We start from the raw sequence: 20236 nt of genomic DNA, 5'->3' as shown, positions 1-20236 counted from the left end.
AAGCTTGAGGGTAATGTTTTGTTCAATGTTTTGAGGCCTTAGCTGAATTTTTACTGACGTTAAATCACACACACAGGGAGCCTGTTTACTTATTAGGTGAATTTTGGTCACAGTGGATTTTATTTAGAGGTATCAGAGTAAAGAGGTTGTATATAAATGAACACCTTTAAGATTTTTACCTAAAGAAATGTTGAAATCTGCCCCACAGCATACCTTTTGGGTTGGTTTAACATATAAAACACAAATAAATACACAAATAAATACTAATAAGTTTGTTGTTTTGACTTGACAACATCTAAAAAAATAAATAAATCATCAGTGCAAGTCACTATATTTAATGTTTTCCATTTTTAAATGCTAAATTTACAGTACCATATAATCTACCTTATATAAAGAGATGTTTATAGAATCTTTTTTAAATATCATCCTTCAGACCTTCCTGCAAAATGGTGTAAAACTGTGTTTTCAGCTCTACTTGTTTACTGTGATACCTTTAAAAGTTGGGCTGCTGCTGAACAGGCTGCAAATAGAATGTTATGCCAAGCAGAAGTAGGCTTGAAAACGCCCCATGGGCAAAGGAGTGCACTTCACTGAACAAGCAGCTCCCTGTTCAGATTATTTATTCAATGATACAGAAAATTAGGGTTGATCCAATTATCTCTAAAAGCTGAACTCCACCAGGACTGAACATTTGATCTACTTTAAGTAAAGGAGGAACTTTAATAGTAAATGAGGTGCCACTGATGTCTGTTGTTACTCTGACGCTTCATTAAAAACACTGTTGGAAGACGTACACCTTGAGTTAATGAAGTCGCTGAGCAACACCCTGGATGTTGCCCAACCGCTGTTTTAGCATCGGGGGTGCACCTCAGTGACTGACATAGGTTTGGGGGGAAAACATAATCTGAATGTGTTCAAGTTTAATTAATTGGCTGTGTTTACTGTGAACAGTGTAATAAAGTGTAAAAGTACAGCTTTGACACTCACTGTGCACATCTTTCTAACGTGAGCAGGGAAGACAGTAATCAACTATTATAGAGATACAGTTGAAATTGTTCTGGAAAACAGGTCTTGATAAAGATTCTCTACAGGAGAAACTTCATCATTAAAGTGGATGTAAACAAAAGCTTCAGTGTGTTGCACCTCAGAAAAAAATTACGTTCAATGTAATTTTTTTAGCCCTATGGAGCCCAAAATGGTATTCAGGTAAAAGTAGGATAACTCCAGCATTTCTTTAATTCTAGTAAAAGTGGAAGGCATCCAACAACTACTTGGATGTCTGCCTTTAACTTTCCTGGCAAGAAATGAGGCAAGTACAAACTGATTATAACAACTGAGATAACATTTAAAAATGATGTACTCAGACAGAAAAGATATGTCAATTTATATGCAAATTCTGGTGTTTGAAGGACTAACACAGCAGCAAAGTCACAACAAAAAAAATTACGTAATTCCAAAGTAACACATTTAGGGAAAAAGAAACGCTTTTTGTTTTTGGTTTTTTTTCTTTTAAATAAAACTTATGAAACCAGTGACTACCTGTTCTCATCTGAATTAGAACAGAATAAAGTTTTTCAACTGACACTACATACATTACTGTAAATGAACTTGACCTTCAAATCACTCTGGAGGTTTGAACATTAAAACATTAAAAGCTTGTGCACAGACCAGAAGTCTCACTTTTACATATACTGCAAGTGAGTGCCTGTGACTTGTGCATTTATGGTGAAAGCATTCTTGTTCTTTATTTGATGTTTACCCAAGCATGCGTATTGCTACTTCATAATAACAAGTTGAAGTAAAAAGTTTGGAGCAGTGAAGCTTCTCCTGGAGGTACATTGTTTTCAAAAAGTTACTTAAAATTTATTACAGCCCGCCTGCAGAAAGAGCTAGTTGACACAGATGCTTTACAAGACATTGTGGTTCATTTCATCCTCTTCATCAGCCATCCATTTTCTAACACCCTTGTCCTTAATCTGGTCGGCAGGTGATGGTGTCTATCTCCAGTGAACGTGGAGTTACCCTGGACAGGAAACACACACACACACACACACACACACACACACACACACACACACACACACACACACACACCCTCCACCACTGCTGGCTCAAACCCTCAAAGCGCACCATTTCTCGGACAGGTCTCTGATTGGTCCCCTGCCCCACGGAGGGCGTGTCTTCCTGCACTGGGCGTTTCACAAAACCATCTTCCACGCCGCTCGCCCTCTCATTCACTCCGGCTTTGCTGAGTTCACTTGTTTACTCAGAGTTTTTTCCCACTTCTTTGCTACTCTTCTGTCAGATTTACAGAAAGCGTTTATCATTTTTGAGCGTGCAGCCTCCAGGTGCGTGGGCGTGCACTTTATTATCAGTGGTAGTCAGCTTTTTCTCCCCCTTTTTTGCTCTTTAGTTTTTGCGCAATCAGTCAGTTTTACTTCTGCGAGCCTCTGCGCGCCTCCGACTCTTCTCTCCAGCATGGATTTAATTTGGATTGCGGGCTTCGTTGCGACCTTCTGCGCCTGGTTTGCCTCGGCGGAGCGGCACAGCGTCTACTGGAACAGCACCAACCCAAAGTAAGCATCTCCTCTCATTTCACCCCTCGGATCAGATGCATGCTCAAAAGTGAAGAAAACGAGAAGTTTTCATCTTTAATTGTTTGCCAGCAATCCTTCACGATCAGTGCTCGAGTGCATGCATGGGTAATTGCAGCAAGCTTCCTGTGGTTGTTGTTTTGATGAGTTTGGGATGGAGGCAACTGGATGCTGTTGACATGATAATGCCAGACAGTTGGGAGTGTTTCTGCTCCCTCCCTCTCTCCCCCCACTTTACGACACTTTCCTTCGTGCCTTGTTATTATTATAAGGTTGTTTATCTGCAGGTCATGGCTCAACCTGTTCTCATTTAGTCCGGGTTTTTTTTATTTTCTTGTTTTGTTTTCGCAATCTCGGTGCGCATGTGGCGCAGAATTATTTGTGTATTTATCGTTTTAACTTGAAAGCGAAGTTGTTAAACATTTCCTGCTATTAGATGGATATAAAGCTGAGTTAAATGGAGGGATTTAATGAAAGCAGCGGGGATTTAAAGCCATTATCCGGACTTTTCGGTAAAGTCACTCACTATTGGTTTTCATCTATTCAACAACATAGAAAGTTCGGATTTCCTGTTTGCACTTCTAATTTGTTATAAGTCGTAATATATCAATATATAATCTGTCCGACCAGACACATGTGTACTTAAATGACATCACAAAAGGCATAAAGTAGCTTATTGTTGTTGTTTTTTTGTATGTATGTATTTTGGTGATTTTTTTCAGTTTTTCATCAATTTCTTCTTATGTTTACTACTCTTCTGCAAAGTTGTGGCACAATATTTCAGCTATTTGACAGAATGATACATAGATTATAGGCTTGTTCTGCTTGATACAGAATCCTGGCTTTTTCTGACATTCCAGTTTGTACCAATTCAGATATTTTCTCCCCGATAGCATCTGAGTGAAACGAGCAATGTGCTGCGAGGAATAGAAAGAAAATGTGGATTTTCAGTATTTGTCCCACCGATCAAGGGGAATTATCCAATTCTGTCTCTTGCCAAATTTTTGGTGCCTTTCTAAATATCGTACATGGATGTCGCCTCTAGGCTGACTGAAAATAGATATGAGAATGAAGAATCTTCAGCAAAGATTTTGAGCCAAGTCATTAAATGAAACCAAAATGGCCTGGTTGATGTGTTCTGGTAAGATACTTTTCAAGCTCCAGTATTTTTTCTGCATCAGTCACTCCCTCCTCTAATAGTTTATAATTGACCCAATCCCTCCAGTTTGCTCTCCAATGAGTGCATTTGTCCAACCAACCATTCTTGGCAACACCAGGGCAAAGAAGTGAGAAAAAGAAGAAAACATCTTTCAGCAGTCAGAAAGGGAAAAGTTGTTAAGCTTAGATAAGTACTGTGAGGTCAGACTCCTTTCAGTGCCACAGAACTGGCCAGAATTTTTAAAGTTAAAGACGATATTTGATGTTTTTTTCAGTCTTTTTTTTTTTCTTTTTTTTAGTTTTGGTGGCCATCAGAGTCTAACCCTGGTTAAAGCTCAATCTTATCTGATCCAAACAAAGTTCAAGTTTTGAGTGTTTTTGTGACTTTTTATCATTCATGAAAGACATGAATATTGATTATTCAATTGGCCACAATTTGCCAAATTTCCCTTAATTGCATAAAACAGTTAAGTTTCAGTTTAAATACTAAAACATTTGTTTCCTCTTATTTGTAAAATAAATCAAAACTAAGAACTCCCTCCTTTTTGAGTCTTGAAGGCATCAAAGAGCATATACTTTAATTGTGTGTTTGCATATGGAGATGCAAAAACAGAAACATTTGTCAGTTTTCTAATTGTTCTAGTTGAAGAACGTGCAGCTAATTTATTGCATGTGTTCTAGTCGGAACTGGTCAAAATCAGAATTGGCCAATTGGTGGTCCAAAAGCACTGGAAAATTCTGATATCTTCATCTTTAGAAAAACATAAAATAAAAATCAACCCAGAGAAAGCTAAACGGTTGGCTTAAGAGCATGGTTCAAAACTTAATGGATATGAAATTGGGTGTTGTTCCTCTTGTGGTGTCATCAAAGCAGATCTAGCATATAGTTTTTTTCTTCTTCTTTAATTTGCCTTTTAAAAACGTAGTATTTTTGCTGTGAAAAGCCTTATTTAATCACCCAGATGTGTTTTATTGCCCGTTTACGTTCATATTTGAATAAAAAAAATACACCACTGGACGGCATCCTTAAGGCAAACGCAACAAAAAAAGCATCTGTTCCACACATTTATTTCATTCATGGGCTAACATCCTTTCAGCTCATAAACGTTTCTGGGATTTTTACAGGCTTGACTCACAGCAGTGTGTTGAAATATCTGTTGCAATATCCTCCCCATCTAACACAGAGCCCTAACCACTGCGTGGAGTCATGAGGTTACTGCATCTCCTAAATCAGGGGACGTCTTTCACGCTGCGTTCTGCGCGGGCCGTCAGGGAGACAGGAGGGCGTTTATGTTTCAGGTGGCAGGACGCGCAATAATGCTGCACGACAGAGACAGAGGAAGTAACATGAAGCCTGCCCAGTAGGTCACACTACGTGGGAGAGAGATGGATTGTTCGGGGAGAAGAAATTGGAGCTCAAATCGTCGGGGTTAGGAACCGGCCGTTTGGAATAAGCGATGGGGGTCAATCCGAATCATAGTTGATGATGTCTGGGGTGAAACGGCCCAAAGAAGGTCAGGTTCAAGAAAGCACAGGCAAAGTTCTGCACACAGAGACACACATAGCGACACACATGAGCAGGCAAGTGCAAACAGAGACTTCTGGGAGACAATCACTCAATCACACCAACGGCGTCTCGATCAATCATCCTCTCATCTCTCTCTGCAAACACCAAAAGTTCTCCCACAACCAACTTTCTCCCCATGAGGGATAAAACTGCACCATGTAATGTTCTTAGAAAGTCCATAATTACAGCAGCAAATCTTTTCTCTGGAAATCAGAGGAAAGTCAAAGTCCCAGACAGAGAGGGGTTTTATTTTAATGTTGGCGTGCCCCTGCTGTGCAACAACAGTTGCAGTGCCTGTGTACAAACTGGTAATCCGTCTTGTTTGCATTTGTTGATTTTCTCCAAATGACTCTCTCTCTCTCTCTCTCTCTCTCTCTCTCTCTCTCTCTCTCTCTTTTATCTTAAGCAGAGTTTCAGAATTTGTTTCATTCAGTAGATTTTCATCTTTTAATCTCCACACTGCCTCCCCTGTGACCCGTCTCTTGATCCAATGTGTTGACGTCCATCATTTCTCCCTTGTGGTGCTCTCCGACCGTAAAAAAAAGCTGTGATTAATCAAATCGATCTGAGATTGATCACTTCGGTCCGCACGGCCAGCCTCATTTCCTTTTTCACAGCTTGTTTGTTCAGCAGCACACACTCATGCATATCCACTTCTTCCCCTGTAGTGCCATCGCGCCTTGGGCCCTGCTGACTTCCAAGGTCGAGCCTGCTTGAACTTTTAATGACTACTTTGTTTCAGCGTGACTAAAAACTGTTTGCATTTCAACACTTCTGCTGTGTTTTCCAACTTTTCTTTCAGATTAGCCACGACTTAATCAGCTTTAATTCCCAGAAAAAGGAGGACAGGTTCTCCCTGCCAACACGCCGACTTGTTTTTTTGTGAAAGGGAGTGTCTCCGTGCAGAAGCTTACTCACACCGTGACTCATGCTCTCTACACATTAACCCAACCATGCACACACATGTGCCACGCGGTTGTGAAGGTTAACATGCTCCCAGGAGCCCTCTAAACCCTGGAACTCCAAATCTGAAGCCATGATTTCCTTTTTCACACCTTCCTTTTTCCACTTTTTCCCCGTCTTTTCGCTGCTGGCAGAGCATGAGAAGACCACAAATCCCACTCCCCTTCTTTTCCTTTTCTGCTTTGTACCTGTCGACTCCTCTCACTACCGCTTCCCCCTTCATCCTGTTTGGCACAGTTTCTTTCTCAGCTTGGCTCTGTGACTTTTTCTTAACTGTTTCTTTACTCAGTCATGGTCTCATACACTTTTTTCATCAAACCCTGCATTTTAAGTCAATCTGATTCTGAATGTTTATGGGCCTTCCTGTACTTCCTGACAGTCGTATTTACTGATAGGATTACCCTGGCTCAGCTGCCAATATCAAAGTATTCAAAGATAAAAACAAAACATTTGAGATGCTCTAATCTGAATCTCATTGCTAGTATTTGATCTCTGCCAAAGAGTAGCATTGTCTTTGGATGATCTAAGAACTACAAAATATGGTTTATGTTTGAAGCAGAGGCGATGCTCCACTGTGTGTGAGAGCAGTTATCATTTTAAAGCATGGATTACAGATTTCTCTTTTCAAACTGCCTTTACCATCTTATGCTGACAAACAACACAGTTAATGAGGTCAACTCCAGTTGTCTCCCAGAACATTTACAAAAGGCTGCCAACAATTCCAAACCTGACATGCTCCATGCCAGACATAGATGAAAATCCCTGAAGGATGAAATTGAGATAAGTTGTCTGTATTTCATTCAACCTTCCTGTTACCCCCGAAAAGTCCAGCTCTCTCTTGCAACTTTAATGATTCACAGAAATGTTTTCTTACTTCCTCTGACATTATAGAGCATAAAATTAAACAGTGACACCTCTCAACTCCTCAGTGTTTACTGCCAGTAGCTGGCTGGGAGAGGGCATCTTCGCTTTTCCCTCATTTAGTTGAGAGACAAATTTAATTCATAGAAAATCCAGTGATATGTGGCCAGCTGATATTAGCATGTTACATTTGAATTAATCTGTAAACAGCAGACAGGGAAGAAGATATATTTTTCTGTGCAATTACCAAACTTGAAAGCTGTTTCAAGTTGTAATTAATTTGCATTCGCTTTTTTTTTTTTTTTTTTTTTTTTTTGCAGAAGTAGAATTATTTGCTTCTTTCTTGTTTTTTTTAAAAAAGCAATTATGCTTCTTTGTTTTAAACTCTTCTGCGGTATGTAAAACGGTGGCATTTGTGGTTAAGCTAATTAAACCCTGAGCATCTCACACACCCCATGCCTGGATTCAATGTGTGCAGTTATTTCTGGTATGAAGGATTTTCTTGCTATTTAACCAGACAATGTGGCTGTTTTGTGATGCGCCCCATACAAATTGGGGGGAATGGTCTTCACAGTGGGCCACAGAAAGAGAATAGTAACTGGTGTGACCGATCGCGGGTCAGAGTTCACGGTGTGATGAAGTGGCACAGCCTCTATCAGTCTGTCAGTCATTCTGTCGCGCCGGTGGTCCCTGAATGCCACTCTGCCACTCAGGACGGCGCTCTGCCTCTGGGAAACTCTCACTCTTCCCCCTTTTCGTGTTTTTTCGCTCCTTTTTTGCCAGCTTTTATCTCAACTTTACAAGCTGTCCCTTTTCAGTCTATTATTTCCTCACCTCCAACTCTGGTTGTCAGAGAAGGGAATGGGTAAGAGGGACGCACACTAAGAGGTGTGGTATATATTTTTTTTAATCCTTCTTGGCACTGAGGTACTTTGCCCTTTTTCTTCACACTTTTTTCCCCCTCTCAGCCGTTTCCCTTATAGCTTCCTTCTTCTATCTTCTTATCAAAACGCCACTTGAGTCTCTTTCTAAGACTCTCCCTTAGAAATAGGGAGAGTCTTTTTACCTCCCTGTCTGCATGTAGGTTACTCTGAAGATTTGGAACAAGAAATCCCATGAATATAGTCATAATGCTAAACCTTGGTTCTGCTTCTATATCTGTATTCACATGTGGGACTCGGAGATCGCAGATAAAACTGGGTTTTCCCATTTGGCAAAGAAAGATGAAGTTTTGAATTCCGAGTAACCTGACCCAGAGTCGTTTCCCTGGAAAAAAAAAAAAACATCCAGGTTTTCCACTTAAGTTGCTGATCCGGCCCCTCACCCTTCCCCCATTGCTGGTCAGCATTCTCCTTAGAAAATTCCTAAGTCGATCCATCTTTGTCTGCCCCTTTCTCCCCCTCCTTCTGCTCTTAATCTGGCATTGTAATCTGTCTGGTAAATTCAATCTGGAGAAAATGCTCAGTGAAATGGTCAAATGGACGGTAATCACGTCTTGTGTTGTTCTTCCCAATCCCATTTCATCTCTTTCTCGTTGTGTCACAGGTAGGAGGGATATGTTTTATTGACTGCGCCATATAATGAATCGGGCCAAAGTTCTTTACACTTCCTGCAGGCGAGCCACTGCCAAAGTCTGCACGCTGTCTCCTCCGTAGTGCTGAGCATCCTGTTAACATGTTTTCCCGGGAAAACTACGTATCCTGTCTGCACAATAAACAATACATTTCTCACACAGCAACACACGCAACCTTGAGAAGTCTGAATGCAGGAGTTGATTAAACTTCCCAGGCTTTTATGTGGGAAATGTTTGAAGGGTGAGAATATTATGATTAGCAGAGGTTTAATTGTTTTATGAGCCATATTTTAACCAGGATTAATTGCGTGAATATGTCTTGCTCTGGGTTCACCTCTGATCCAGTTTTACCCCCCATAAACTCCTCAGATTGTTTAATTGGCCCCTTTCCCATCTTGATTACTCTTCCTTATCTGTGCTCCAGACTTTCCTTAACCTCTCTGCAGTGATTTACAAAAGTCATGGAGGAAGAAAAATCTCAGTTACAGCTGCAATTCTTTATTATGACTCATTTTCAATGAGGAGCAATTTGCCAAAAAAAAGTTGGATATCATCAGAAAAACATAACATTGTGTTTTTTCTTGTTAGGTAAGTACAGACTGTTTTGTAACTTAAGGCCTGCCTTATATTTAATCCTATAAAAGATTAATCACTAGAAATGAGTAATCACAGCTGAAATAAGATCTGACTATGTTTGGAAGGTAGTTCCCTAAAATTCAGAAAGCATCAATGGAATTATCTATTTTGATGGCATTTTATAGGTTAAATATGGGAAAAATTTAGTTTTCCACCAAATCATTACATATATCAAAGCTAAAACCTCATACTTATAAACATCTGTAAAACCCTGAGAAATAACATGCTAAGCTCCAGGTCAATTTGCCTCATTTTGAACAAATCACATATAAATATGCGTAATACTTTCATATCAGTTTGTTTCTAATCTGGGTGAATTCACCCCTTTGGCATTTTGATCCTCCATTTCCGTACCAACATATCCAATATACTTTGCTGTCATTCATTTTAAAGTGTTGCGTTTATTGTAAATAATTGGCTAGATGTTGCAGAAAGCTTTTAAATGTAGAAACATACATACATAAATATAGTTTTTATGGTAGATAATAGACTAAATGTGAAGATTTAGTTTATCATATATATCAATACAAGACTCTTCAATATGTCTCAACTATAAGAGCATAAGAAATTATAAATTTTTTGTACTAAATTTTCGGTGGGAAACTAATTATTTACCTAAAGCTTTTGGTTCAAAACAAATAAATCAAACATGTACCAAGTCTCAGGAATCATTGAGACGGTTATAAAAATCTCACCTATAATTTAACTTAATCTTTCCTGAATATTTACACCATGCAGGACGCTTTGCTTCTATTTATATTGCTTTGGATGCTCATGCAGCCATTAAACACTTAGAAGACAAGACGACCTCCATCCGTCTGAAGCATCGCTGAACAACCTCCTGCTGGTAAAACTCATTTATAACCACATTTATTTGCAGGGCATAAAGGCTAGGTTTTAGAGAATCACTTTAAATCACCTGTTGAGAAAACAAATTCATGTATTGTCTGTTTGAAACACTCAAACTACAACCCAACAAAATGTCAAAGGTGTGAAGGAACCGCATGTTTTGAGTTTAGTAAAAATCACTTCAAGAGAAGAATGTACATTTGGGCATCAATGGGAATAAACAAGCGATAATTTCTTTTTCTTCTGCTCGATTCAAAGCTGCACCCTCTGTTCAGCATCCTGTCGAGCATTCAATTTCCCCATGGAGTAAACATTTACACAAATCAGAGTCTGTGGGTCGAACTTTGAGGGCCAGTGATGGTTTGATTGGTCCTTTTCTAATAAAGGTTTGAAGCTGTTTTGAAGGGTGAAAATGTAAAGGAAAAAAGAAAAAGATTTAAATTGAAGACATCAATCCAGCAATTTGGTTTTGTAGCCATTCGGCTCCTGAGAGATGTGATGCCAATGCTGACCTTTCTGCTATGGCCTTTTTATGAAGTACAAATGGTTCTGGGACTAGTTTGAGACAGTTGGAAAGAGCATGTGCATTTATCTGAGCCGCTTCGGTACCAGAGAAGAAGTCAGTCTCTTCCGAGCTTTGTCATTTTGTTGGGTGGCAAAAGCAGCTCGGCTTGTTCCTCCAGAAATGCAGCTGGAGTGACCAATGATGCAGTCAGGAGGCAGGTTGAGTGGCAGGCAGGGGAAAGCAGATTGAGACGGATGACAAAAAGCCACGCGGGGCCGCAAAGAGTGAAATAGATGGAATATTATGTTAAGAGGGGGGAGTCGAGAGAGCTCACTGGACATTTAGGCTCGGCACAAACTCTCTTCACGCTGCAAATGGCGGACCGCAGAGAGCCGCATATTTGGAATACCACCAGGTCAGGTTGTGATTGGCTCAGTGAGTTTGAGGTGGGTTTGGGGGGGCGACGGGGCTGACATGAGGATCTGGTTTGCTTATTGAGTGATGAAAGACGGACAGAGTGTGGGAGGGGACGGCCGGCAGTGATGGATGAATGGATAGACAAAAGTTACAAGAGGAATTCGAGCCGAAACACTGAACCGTCGGATTTTAAGGCTTAATCATGTTATTAGGCAACATGTGGTTCTGATTGGAATATCTTGAAGCAAACTGCTCCCCTGTGTCCATTTTTTATTACTCTGTTTTCACTTTTCAATCACGGTTTTGTAACACTTAAATAACCAGTAAATTACCAGTAATGTTTTCTTTGAACTCCAAAACTGTTGCGTACAGGAGTAATGCCTGCACTTGATGTGAGGACAATAGAAGTAGGTGGAAAAAAAGCTCCAGCCTGCCTGTCTCACACATTACTTTGTCCCTGATTTGGGCCTCGCTGTGTCCACTCTAAGCCCTGCATTAAACAGAGTCTGGCGCTGATGAATGGGCTGCAGCAAAGACTCTGCTCCACCCAATAATCCAGGCCTGGATGAGCCGATTAGATGGTCCCACACATTTTGGTTCACACTTCCCTAGCTTTGTTGAGGGAAATTACCAGGAGACGTAACCCACACAAAACGCAGCCCAGGACACGATAGTTTAATATTGTCTTGTTGAGACAAAAGGCAGTTTTGGAGTCTTTCTTTACAACTTTATATGTCAAAGATCCTCAGGTGCTGATTTGACAACCTTTGATCCACATCGTGGCCTCCTCACCTCAGAGGTCCGGCATTCCAGAGGGTGATAGAGCAAAGAGATGGGAGGGTGATGCACGGATAAAAGGAGGGGATAGAGGTTGAGTATAAAGGAAAAAGGCAGACCTGGGAGATTAAAGAAGAGCGATTAGACTCCTGCTCCCAAAGAACGCTCCAATAAATCAAAGATTCTTTAGCATGTGAGGAGCAAGAGAGGCCGGATATGGTCTGTAGTGGATTTTTCACCAAATTCTTGACCACTTGACATTCTCTCTCTGAGTTATCATAGCTGTTCCTTATTGGCATTCATCCTCCACCTTATCGTGGCTAAAACCCACTCCCGGATTCCTCAGAGCTGGAGCGAGGCAAAACACACTCGCACACACACACCCCTTCTCAGACATAAACAATCACACACTTAAATGTATCAGGCCGAGACAGACACGCATGCAAACAATACTCGCTGCATGCCTCAGTTCCACAAATCATCTGAAAAGAGGGGAAACAGCCGCTCCTCCACGCTGTGACATTTACAGAAGCACTGACATGATTAATAGGAAGCATCCTGGCTTAAGCAATATGAATAAATCAATACATCCCATTTACAAACTGAAAGAAAAAGTCTGGAAGAGGAAAGTGACAAGGGACCACCAAATTGGGTGTGAAAGAAAGATTTGTCGGGGCGTTGGATGTAAAGATGACGGCTTTGACATTGTTAGCTTAATTTCTAAACTCAGGAGCCAACGCTGTCTTTGAAGGGAGTTACTCCAATCAGTTAATTAAGCTGATGATGCGGAACGTTTCAATGCCTAGGCACTGGACGGGAACAAAAGGCAATGGGATAATTAAAACTGTTTGCCATTAATAAAAGGCATTAGCCAGTCTCCCCTGGTGTGCATTCAGACACCATTCTGCCTGCTAAGTGAGCCGCGCCCGTCTGAAATGTGAATGGAGACCCTGCAGTATAAAACTGCAGCATTGATAAAGCTACTGATGGGGGAACTTCAAAAGCCATCCCCAACCAGAGCCCTTTGACCCCGCCTCGCCCACTCCTATTCATGTCTCCAGTCTCCCCTGCTCAGACTCTCACCCTAAACTGGTTGGAAGTGGGGGGCAGGAGGGCATAATTACCCCCTCCAGGGTGACTTTAATACCTCTTTTTGTGTTTTTAATTGCGCCCCCCCTTCAACCGTCTTTTGATGAACACATCGCAACCATACCACGACCAGTTGGTAATCGAGGTGTAAGCAGATAGTTTGCTGGGGGGATGATAGCTCTGTCATGGATAACGCATACAAACCTCGCTTGTTTGACTGTGTTATCGATTTAGCTGCAATTCAAAGTAACAGCAGGGGGGGAAAAAAAAACATTTTAGCGCCGATCTGGTAAACAGAGTGCGGCAGGCAGGCGGGAGATAAGCGCTGAGCTTTTTGGACCGTGGCAAAATGATAATTATTGTTCTCCCTCTCCACAAGTTGGCTGTCGCACACTGTTATCAGCACAGTTTGCTGGAAGTTTCAGAACTGTACGAAAGAAGCCTTGTATTCAAATGGTGGTTTATCTGGCCATCAGCAGCAAGGGAATGCATGCAGTCAGGCGGAGATTGGTAAACTGATTCAGGGGGACGGGGGAGTCGGGGCCTAGAGCTTGGAGCCATAACGTCTATCCTGTTACCAGGGGGTAACAGGACGACCTATGGCAACAAACAACCTCGCTGACTAATGAGCGACTGGTGCCTGTGCATGGGTCTGAGCACTTTGATCGTTAGTCACACATATGGAGCCTGTCACTAAAACCTCACCAAATGCTACTTGTTACATCCAAAGGAGTTTATGAGAAATGGCAGAATTCACAGAGAAATATATTCTTCAGCTTAGCGGCCCCGAAGGCTTTTGAGAAGTCATAACATGTAAGATTTATGGAGAAGATAGCTAGCTCTCATTTTTTCTCTTCCAAGCTCTTGAAAGCTTGACCCTGCATTCATTCACCAGCCACTTTAATAGGTGGTAGTTGAAGCTAACTCACTGAACTTTAGACTGAGCTTCGGGAAGAGGAAGGAAGGGGATTAAAGTGACTTTGAATGGGTTGTTGATGCAAGATGAGCTGGTCTGAGTGTTTCGGTGACTGTAATGTTCCGATTTACAAAGAATAGTTCAAAAGAGAGTATGTCTAGTGAGATGTAGTTTTGTGGAGAAAATGGTTGATCTCAGGAGTCAGAGGAGATAAGACGATAGAAAAGCAGCAGTAGCTCAAATAGCCACTTATGCACAATATCATCTCTGAATGCACAAGTTGGATCTTGAAGGAAGAATTTGCCTTGTCTGATAAATCATCCTATATTGGATTGACAACTCAGGCTTCTGGTGATGTAAAGATGGAGGATGTTTTAACTACAACTGAACTGCATTCACTGGTGTATTTCAATAAATTAGAATATAACTGAAAAGTTATTTTTCAGTAACTCAATTCACTAAGCAAAACATATAATATGGTTTGCTTACAAAAATAAGGATGTTTCGAGACTGCTTATGATTTTCTGCTTAAACGTAATTAAAACCACATTTAATTCTTTAAAGTGAGAATGCTAGATCAAATAAATGAGACGTTTTGAATACAAATCTATGTGATTAATCTGTTGTAATTTTCAAAAGGTACTTTTAATCTGACAGAATGCATAGTCTGATTTACTAAGATACACCTGTAAACACCACCTTTTACCTCAGGATGACCTCAGTGTTTCTGTTTTCTGATGACTACTTTGCAGGATAGCACGCTATGTCAGAAAGTTTAAATAATCTCAAAGTGGTTTCCTGAGTTAACGGTGCTCCAGTTTCCTCAACAGTTGCCTAATCTCAGTGCACCAGGAATCCTCTGGGATGAGGTGAAACGGGAGATTTGCATCAGATACGTGCAGCCAAAACAATCTGCAGGAATTGCTTGATGCTGCCACCTTAATATGAAACAAAACATTTCAGGAATGTTTCAGACACCTTGTTGTATCTACGCCTTAAACCAGAAGGGGTTAAATTATTGCTAGAAAGCTGAACCTAAAGAAGCGGATTATGATTCGCAGATATATTGATGCAACAGTTGGTTGTCTGTTTTTTCAGCTTTCGAAAACCAAACCCAAACCCAACTCATCGCAAAAACAACAGAACTCTATACTGTGCTTGAAAGCTGTTAAAATATTTAGGGCTGTCAAATCTCATCCCTCCTTCGGGATTCCCTTGATACCTCAGAACAGTAAGAGACGGTAAACTGATCCAAATTTCATGGGGGCTGGGGTGGTAATCTACCAGGGGAGGAAAAGTAGCTCTGTGGGGTTTGGTGGGTGTAAATAGTAGGTAGCTACAGCTTGAGGTTGTTGATAGATGGGAATTAGTGTAAAGTCTGTGCGACAGTGTGTTACGAGCGGCCAGCTACTGCTCCTGCCTGGTGATAAATGACTTCAACAGAGAACAGAGCGCTTTAGCTGTGAGCCACCCTTGGAGCGCTCACTCCGTCAGGAGACAAAAGTGAAATACCTTTGGTGGCAATTCCCTGGAGATAGACTCATATCTACAAAGGATGAACTCAGGAGGGAGAATCATAGATTGCTCAGATGTATTGGAGTCAAACTCTTGTACTCAGCTTAACTTTTCTGTGTTTTTTCCAGAGTGCATCAGGCTAAAATCCATCTTTTTCTGCAAGGAAAAAAAAGGGGTTTTGATGAAAACTATCGTAAAGAGGGTGGAGGACTGAAGGGAGGGATTCATGGAGCAAAGAGAGACAGTCTGACTGTCTCTGTGTTGGTAATGAGAGGGAATGTGATGGAAGACAGTAAAAGCCTATCGCCATGTTGCATGTTTGTTCAACTTGCCTAATGAATGGGTTAAAACATATGTTTCTATGCCCCATATAGCTTAGTGTGACTCAGTTGTGTTCTGTAGGTTATCTGATTATATCATATCCTATTTAAAGAGGGGAAAGTACCAAGCTTTAATGCCTTAGATGCCCTTTGAGGATTCTTAATTTTGTGTTGCATAGTCATCAGCAGGATTGCCGAGAATGTGCCACAAAATTTGTGATGAACAGCATGATCTAACTCTTGTCTCGATTACGTTTTCTCTATGCATGTCTCTTAAAATGCGTATTATGACTCAAAACAAAGTTTTAATCGTTAGAATCCTTTTTCATTTTACTGGATTCACTCTCACAAGCATCAACTGCATCACACCCACAACACTGAATGAGAAATATTTAACGTTTTTATTCAAATTTGACAAAGTTTATTAAAAAAAAGAGAATGTTTATTGTGCTTGGGTATTTTAAAATTGTTCTAAAAATCACTCTTCTTAGCTGTGGCATTGACTGACGCTGTGACCATGTTGCAATTTTTATTAAAAATTATGAATGGGAGGCAATTAAATACACTCTAAATATGTGTTGTTGTTTTTTTTTTTGTCTTTTTATAATTTTAGGTTAATTAATTAAGCAGTGGATACTTGGTTTAATTGTAGCTTAAGTTTTATATTACAACTTACACTGCAGCTCTGTCATTCTTTTACATGTTTTAATTTGTTAAATGAACATGCATGCTTATCCCAGCTGTGATCTATTGCCCTGATCCCTGCTGGGATCAGGGCAATAGATTTGCTTTGGCATATTCAACAAATCTGAAATTTTACAATTAACTTTTGTTTAACTTTACTGCTATTGCAGCATTGAGATGCTCATGTCGGCATTGTAATTTTACTGTATAATGAAACAAATAGATGGCAAATTATAGAAAAGGGGAAAAGTTTAAAAAAAAAAACTTTTGAAAGATTAAACAATACATTTCGGCTGCTATTTAGAGAATAAGTGGTTTGAATAAAGTTATTTTTGTCTGTTTGAGGGCATTTTTCCATTATGCATTCTGATGCTCCATCCCTGAGGTGTTTGTGTGTAGCCTTGCTGCTGTCAATACTCATCTTTTGTCTTGACTGGCTAACTGACTGCTAATGTTTCTTTGTAAACATCATTCAATTCCTGGGGGACGCGGGATCGATGCGCACTCTGTGCCAGCTCTTAGCCCAGCAGAGCTCAGCAGCTACCTCACGTTCATCCATATTTATGCGCAGGGTCTCAGCAGATTGCTGTTTCTCCCTGTTTTCCCTTTTAATTCCACCTGAACATACTCATCTTTTCGGCACAACATCCCCTCTTTGTCCCACTCTCCGTCTCTCATTTGTAGGCTGCTCAGTCTTTCCTCTGATTTCCCTGTCGTACATTTGACGTTGAGCCGATCAATATATAATTACAGGTTCTGAGGCTTACATTTATCACCCCTCCAGAGCTATAACTACGGTTATCAGTCTCCTGCCACGGGCGTAACCTTCCTCACCCTTCCTCCCCCCCCTCTGCAGGTTTCAACGGGACGACTATGCCGTGGAGGTGAAGCTCAATGACTACCTGGACATTGTTTGCCCTCACTACCCTCTGGGCGAGGTGCCGCAGGTGGACGCCGAGCGGTATGTGCTGTACATGGTGGAGCGTGAAGATTACGAGTCCTGCAAGCCCCAGTCCTACGACCAGATGCGCTGGGAGTGCAGCCATCCATTTGCCCCTCACGCTCCAGAGAAGTTCTCCGAAAAGTTCCAGCGTTTTACTCCATTCACCTTTGGGAAGGAGTTCCGCCAGGGAGAAAGCTACTATTATATCTGTAAGTGCTGTTTTGCGTTTGTCTTGTTTTGTGCAGAAATAAGTTTTTGACTTTAGGCATGAGTTACGGGTCTTTAATCTACAGCAACAATGTAGTGGAAATGTTGGATTTTTTTTGAGTCCCCTTAATGCCATGTCATTTGGCATGTTAGGTCTAAACACAAAGCTTCAGAAGTTCAAAATGTTGTCAGTTTTTAAGGACTTGATCATAAAATGTTGGGTTTTTTTCCCCCCATGAAACATTTTAAATTCCTGCATTGCTTTTATAAGGTTTGAAAAACCCTGGAATTTGATTTAAACTTTCTATGTGTCTGGATATGTTTGGAAAGTGTTAAAGTAAAAAAAATAAAACTGAGTACATAAAAAACAATCTGAAAAAAAAAACAGATCTTCTCCAGTCCTTGACTTACCGTCTAAAAGTCTGTGATTTGTAAGTCTGATTAGAAAACTACATGTCACAAAATAATTTAAGTCTGCTCTCAGTAAGCCACTGTAAAAACAGATGATAAATTATTGTAAAGTGCTCTAGTTCATATTGTAAATAGTTGTAATGTAAGCCTAAGGAGACATTAAAATCCTTATCTTAAAAGGTTAACACGAACTCTAATCTCAAGGTGGTCCCGAAACAGGGTGAAATTAAAGTTAATGCAATTATTCTCGAGCTGAAATCTTGGTCTGATAAGAAAGCGTGACTACAACAATCTCCGTGCACCAGCTGGAGCGTAGTGTTCAGCTCTTTGAAGCTTATCGTGTGCAGGCTGTTGGCATGGCATGTGCCGTGTTTGTCCTGCTAGACCGTGCACAGAGCTAGTGCAATTTTGTCACCCTTACCATGGTTGTAATTAGAGGAACGGCGGGACGAAACTCACTTTGCCCAGTCGCAGATGGCCTCCCAAGGCTTTGTTGCCAAGAATTTAAACGTGTGTGTGCGTGTTTGCACGCTTGCAAGCATGAAGGTGGATTAAAGGGGAGGATAAGTGCATTAGCCTGGATGTTAATGCCTGTGTCGTTGTTTCCCCATCTTGCCTTCTCTGCAGCCAAACCTTTGCACCACCACGGCAGAGAGTGTCTCAAGCTGCGGGTGGACGTCATTGCAGCTGATGGTGAGTTCACCTACATCTCTGACGAAAGGAGTAGAGCTGGGGACAGACCAAAGCAGGAGATCTAATCGTGTTTCTGTTTCTTACTTAGGCTCCCAGGAGGCCAGAGTCGCCAACAAAGGTACAGGCGGGGGTGGAGTTGGAGCAGGGGGTGGTGTTCACAACCCTTCCAACAGACCTGCAGGTACGCTCACCAGTCCTCTGTGATGCAGTTTTTCAAATTAAAAAATAAAAAATAACATATATATGTCTCAGATTTTTTTTTTTTTTTGCAAATACATTTAGAAAAACTATATCTTCTTACTTCCGCTTCAAAATTATGCACCCCACAATGTTCGTCTGTCACATAAAATCCCAGGAGATTGCATTGAAGTTTTGAGGTTGAAACTTTGGCAAAATGTAACAAAGTACAAGGAGTATGAAAACTTTTCAGAGGCATTGGAATTCAGGCTTAGTTTGAGGAAGATACTGGTGTGTAATCTTAATGTCTTTTCTTTGCTCTCCTTCTTCCAGCAGATGACCCAGTTGCAGTCCTTCCAGATGTCCAAAGTGTCCACTCTGCGGCTGCGTCTACATCACTCTCGGTCGTCTCATTGCTAGTCCCTTTACTACTTTTGTTACACTGAAAAGAAGCGAAAAGACTTACTTTTTTCAGGGACTGGAGTGAAGACAGTCTGTCGGGTTGGAAACCACGGACTTAAAATAAAAATATTACCCAATGCTGGCCGCTGGGAGAGACTTTCAGAACTTGTAAAGTAGAGATGGACCCTCATTGAACATTTAAGACAAAGTTTTTGTGCTTTGTCTTTAGTTTCCAGAAGATCAAAGTATTTTTTTTTTTGAAAGCCAAGCCCTATTTGAGTTGTATTTGTCTGGAGGGCTGTGCAACAAAATGTTTGCAGGACACATGGCTTCTAAAACTATGAAGAAGAAGAAGATCTCAAGATGGATGAAGAACAACCAAGAGCACAAACACTAACTTGACCGTCTAGGATTTGGATATCTGAACTCGAGCCAAAGATCAGCCCTCTTTCTAACTTGTACACTATTCCACCTTTGAATTTTGTGTACTGATTTGTCGTGTTATTGTGACTGAGTGCTGTTGATGTCTCAAGTGATTACTTTTCTCTAAATGTAGCATTCATTCACACGGGAGCTGTTCTCAACACCGCCATCACTTTGTGGACCATGTGCTTACACACTGTAGCACTAACGAACTCGCATGCAGCGGCTTTTAGAAGGCTTCACACACTGGTTACGACGACAAGCTTTTAAAATAAATCACTTTTCAGATCCTTTTCTGTAGAACATGTAACATTTAGCCTGCACAATTCGACTGAAAAACAAAGCAATCGCAGGAATGTTTGAGCATATTCTGAATCAAAGTGCCTTTAATTCAATCATTTCTTTGCTCTCTTCATATGGCCTGTCCAGATTTTCTGTAAAGCTTAGTTATCTACTAATCTAAAGCCACATTATGTTCCAAACACATAAAGGTGTTTGGAACCATTGTGCCACAAAAGCTTAAGTTTAGTATTGTTTTTATTTTTTATTAAAGCAC

General features: G+C 40.8%; 1 protein-coding gene across 2 annotated transcripts; it reads left to right on the top strand.

Moving 5' to 3' along the window:
- Positions 1 to 2253: 2253 nt before the first annotated feature.
- efna1a (ephrin-A1a) lies at positions 2254 to 20030 on the top strand. Of its 2 annotated transcripts, none has more exons than XM_055053912.1 (5): positions 2254 to 2576; positions 17281 to 17576; positions 18613 to 18678; positions 18767 to 18859; positions 19192 to 20030. In XM_055053912.1, the coding sequence occupies exons 1-5, from the start codon at positions 2479 to 2481 to the stop codon at positions 19299 to 19301; spliced, it is 663 nt and encodes a 220-aa protein (XP_054909887.1). In that variant the 5' UTR covers positions 2254 to 2478; the 3' UTR covers positions 19302 to 20030. The 2 variants fall into 2 exon arrangements, with proteins under 2 accessions (XP_054909887.1, XP_054909886.1); XM_055053911.1 differs by having other exon boundaries at positions 19189 to 20030.
- Positions 20031 to 20236: the final 206 nt, after the last annotated feature.

This window comes from Poeciliopsis prolifica, unplaced genomic scaffold (genome assembly GCF_027474105.1).
Source record: "Poeciliopsis prolifica strain line A6 unplaced genomic scaffold, Auburn_PproV2 SCAFFOLD038, whole genome shotgun sequence".
Lineage (NCBI taxonomy): Eukaryota > Metazoa > Chordata > Actinopteri > Cyprinodontiformes > Poeciliidae > Poeciliopsis > Poeciliopsis prolifica.
This window is presented reverse-complemented; position numbering and strand designations above follow the sequence as displayed.

What these genes read in the sequence shown, in the direction of transcription:
- efna1a (XM_055053911.1), top strand. Translation starts at nt 2,479, where the DNA reads ATGGATTTAATTTGGATTGCGGGCTTCGTTGCGACCTTCTGCGCCTGG. An exon ending in TGGAACAGCACCAACCCAAA is followed by an intron (nt 2,577 to 17,280) that starts GTAAGCATCTCC and finishes CCCCCTCTGCAG; the next exon opens with GTTTCAACGGGACGACTATG. An exon ending in AGAAAGCTACTATTATATCT is followed by an intron (nt 17,577 to 18,612) that starts GTAAGTGCTGTT and finishes CCTTCTCTGCAG; the next exon opens with CCAAACCTTTGCACCACCAC.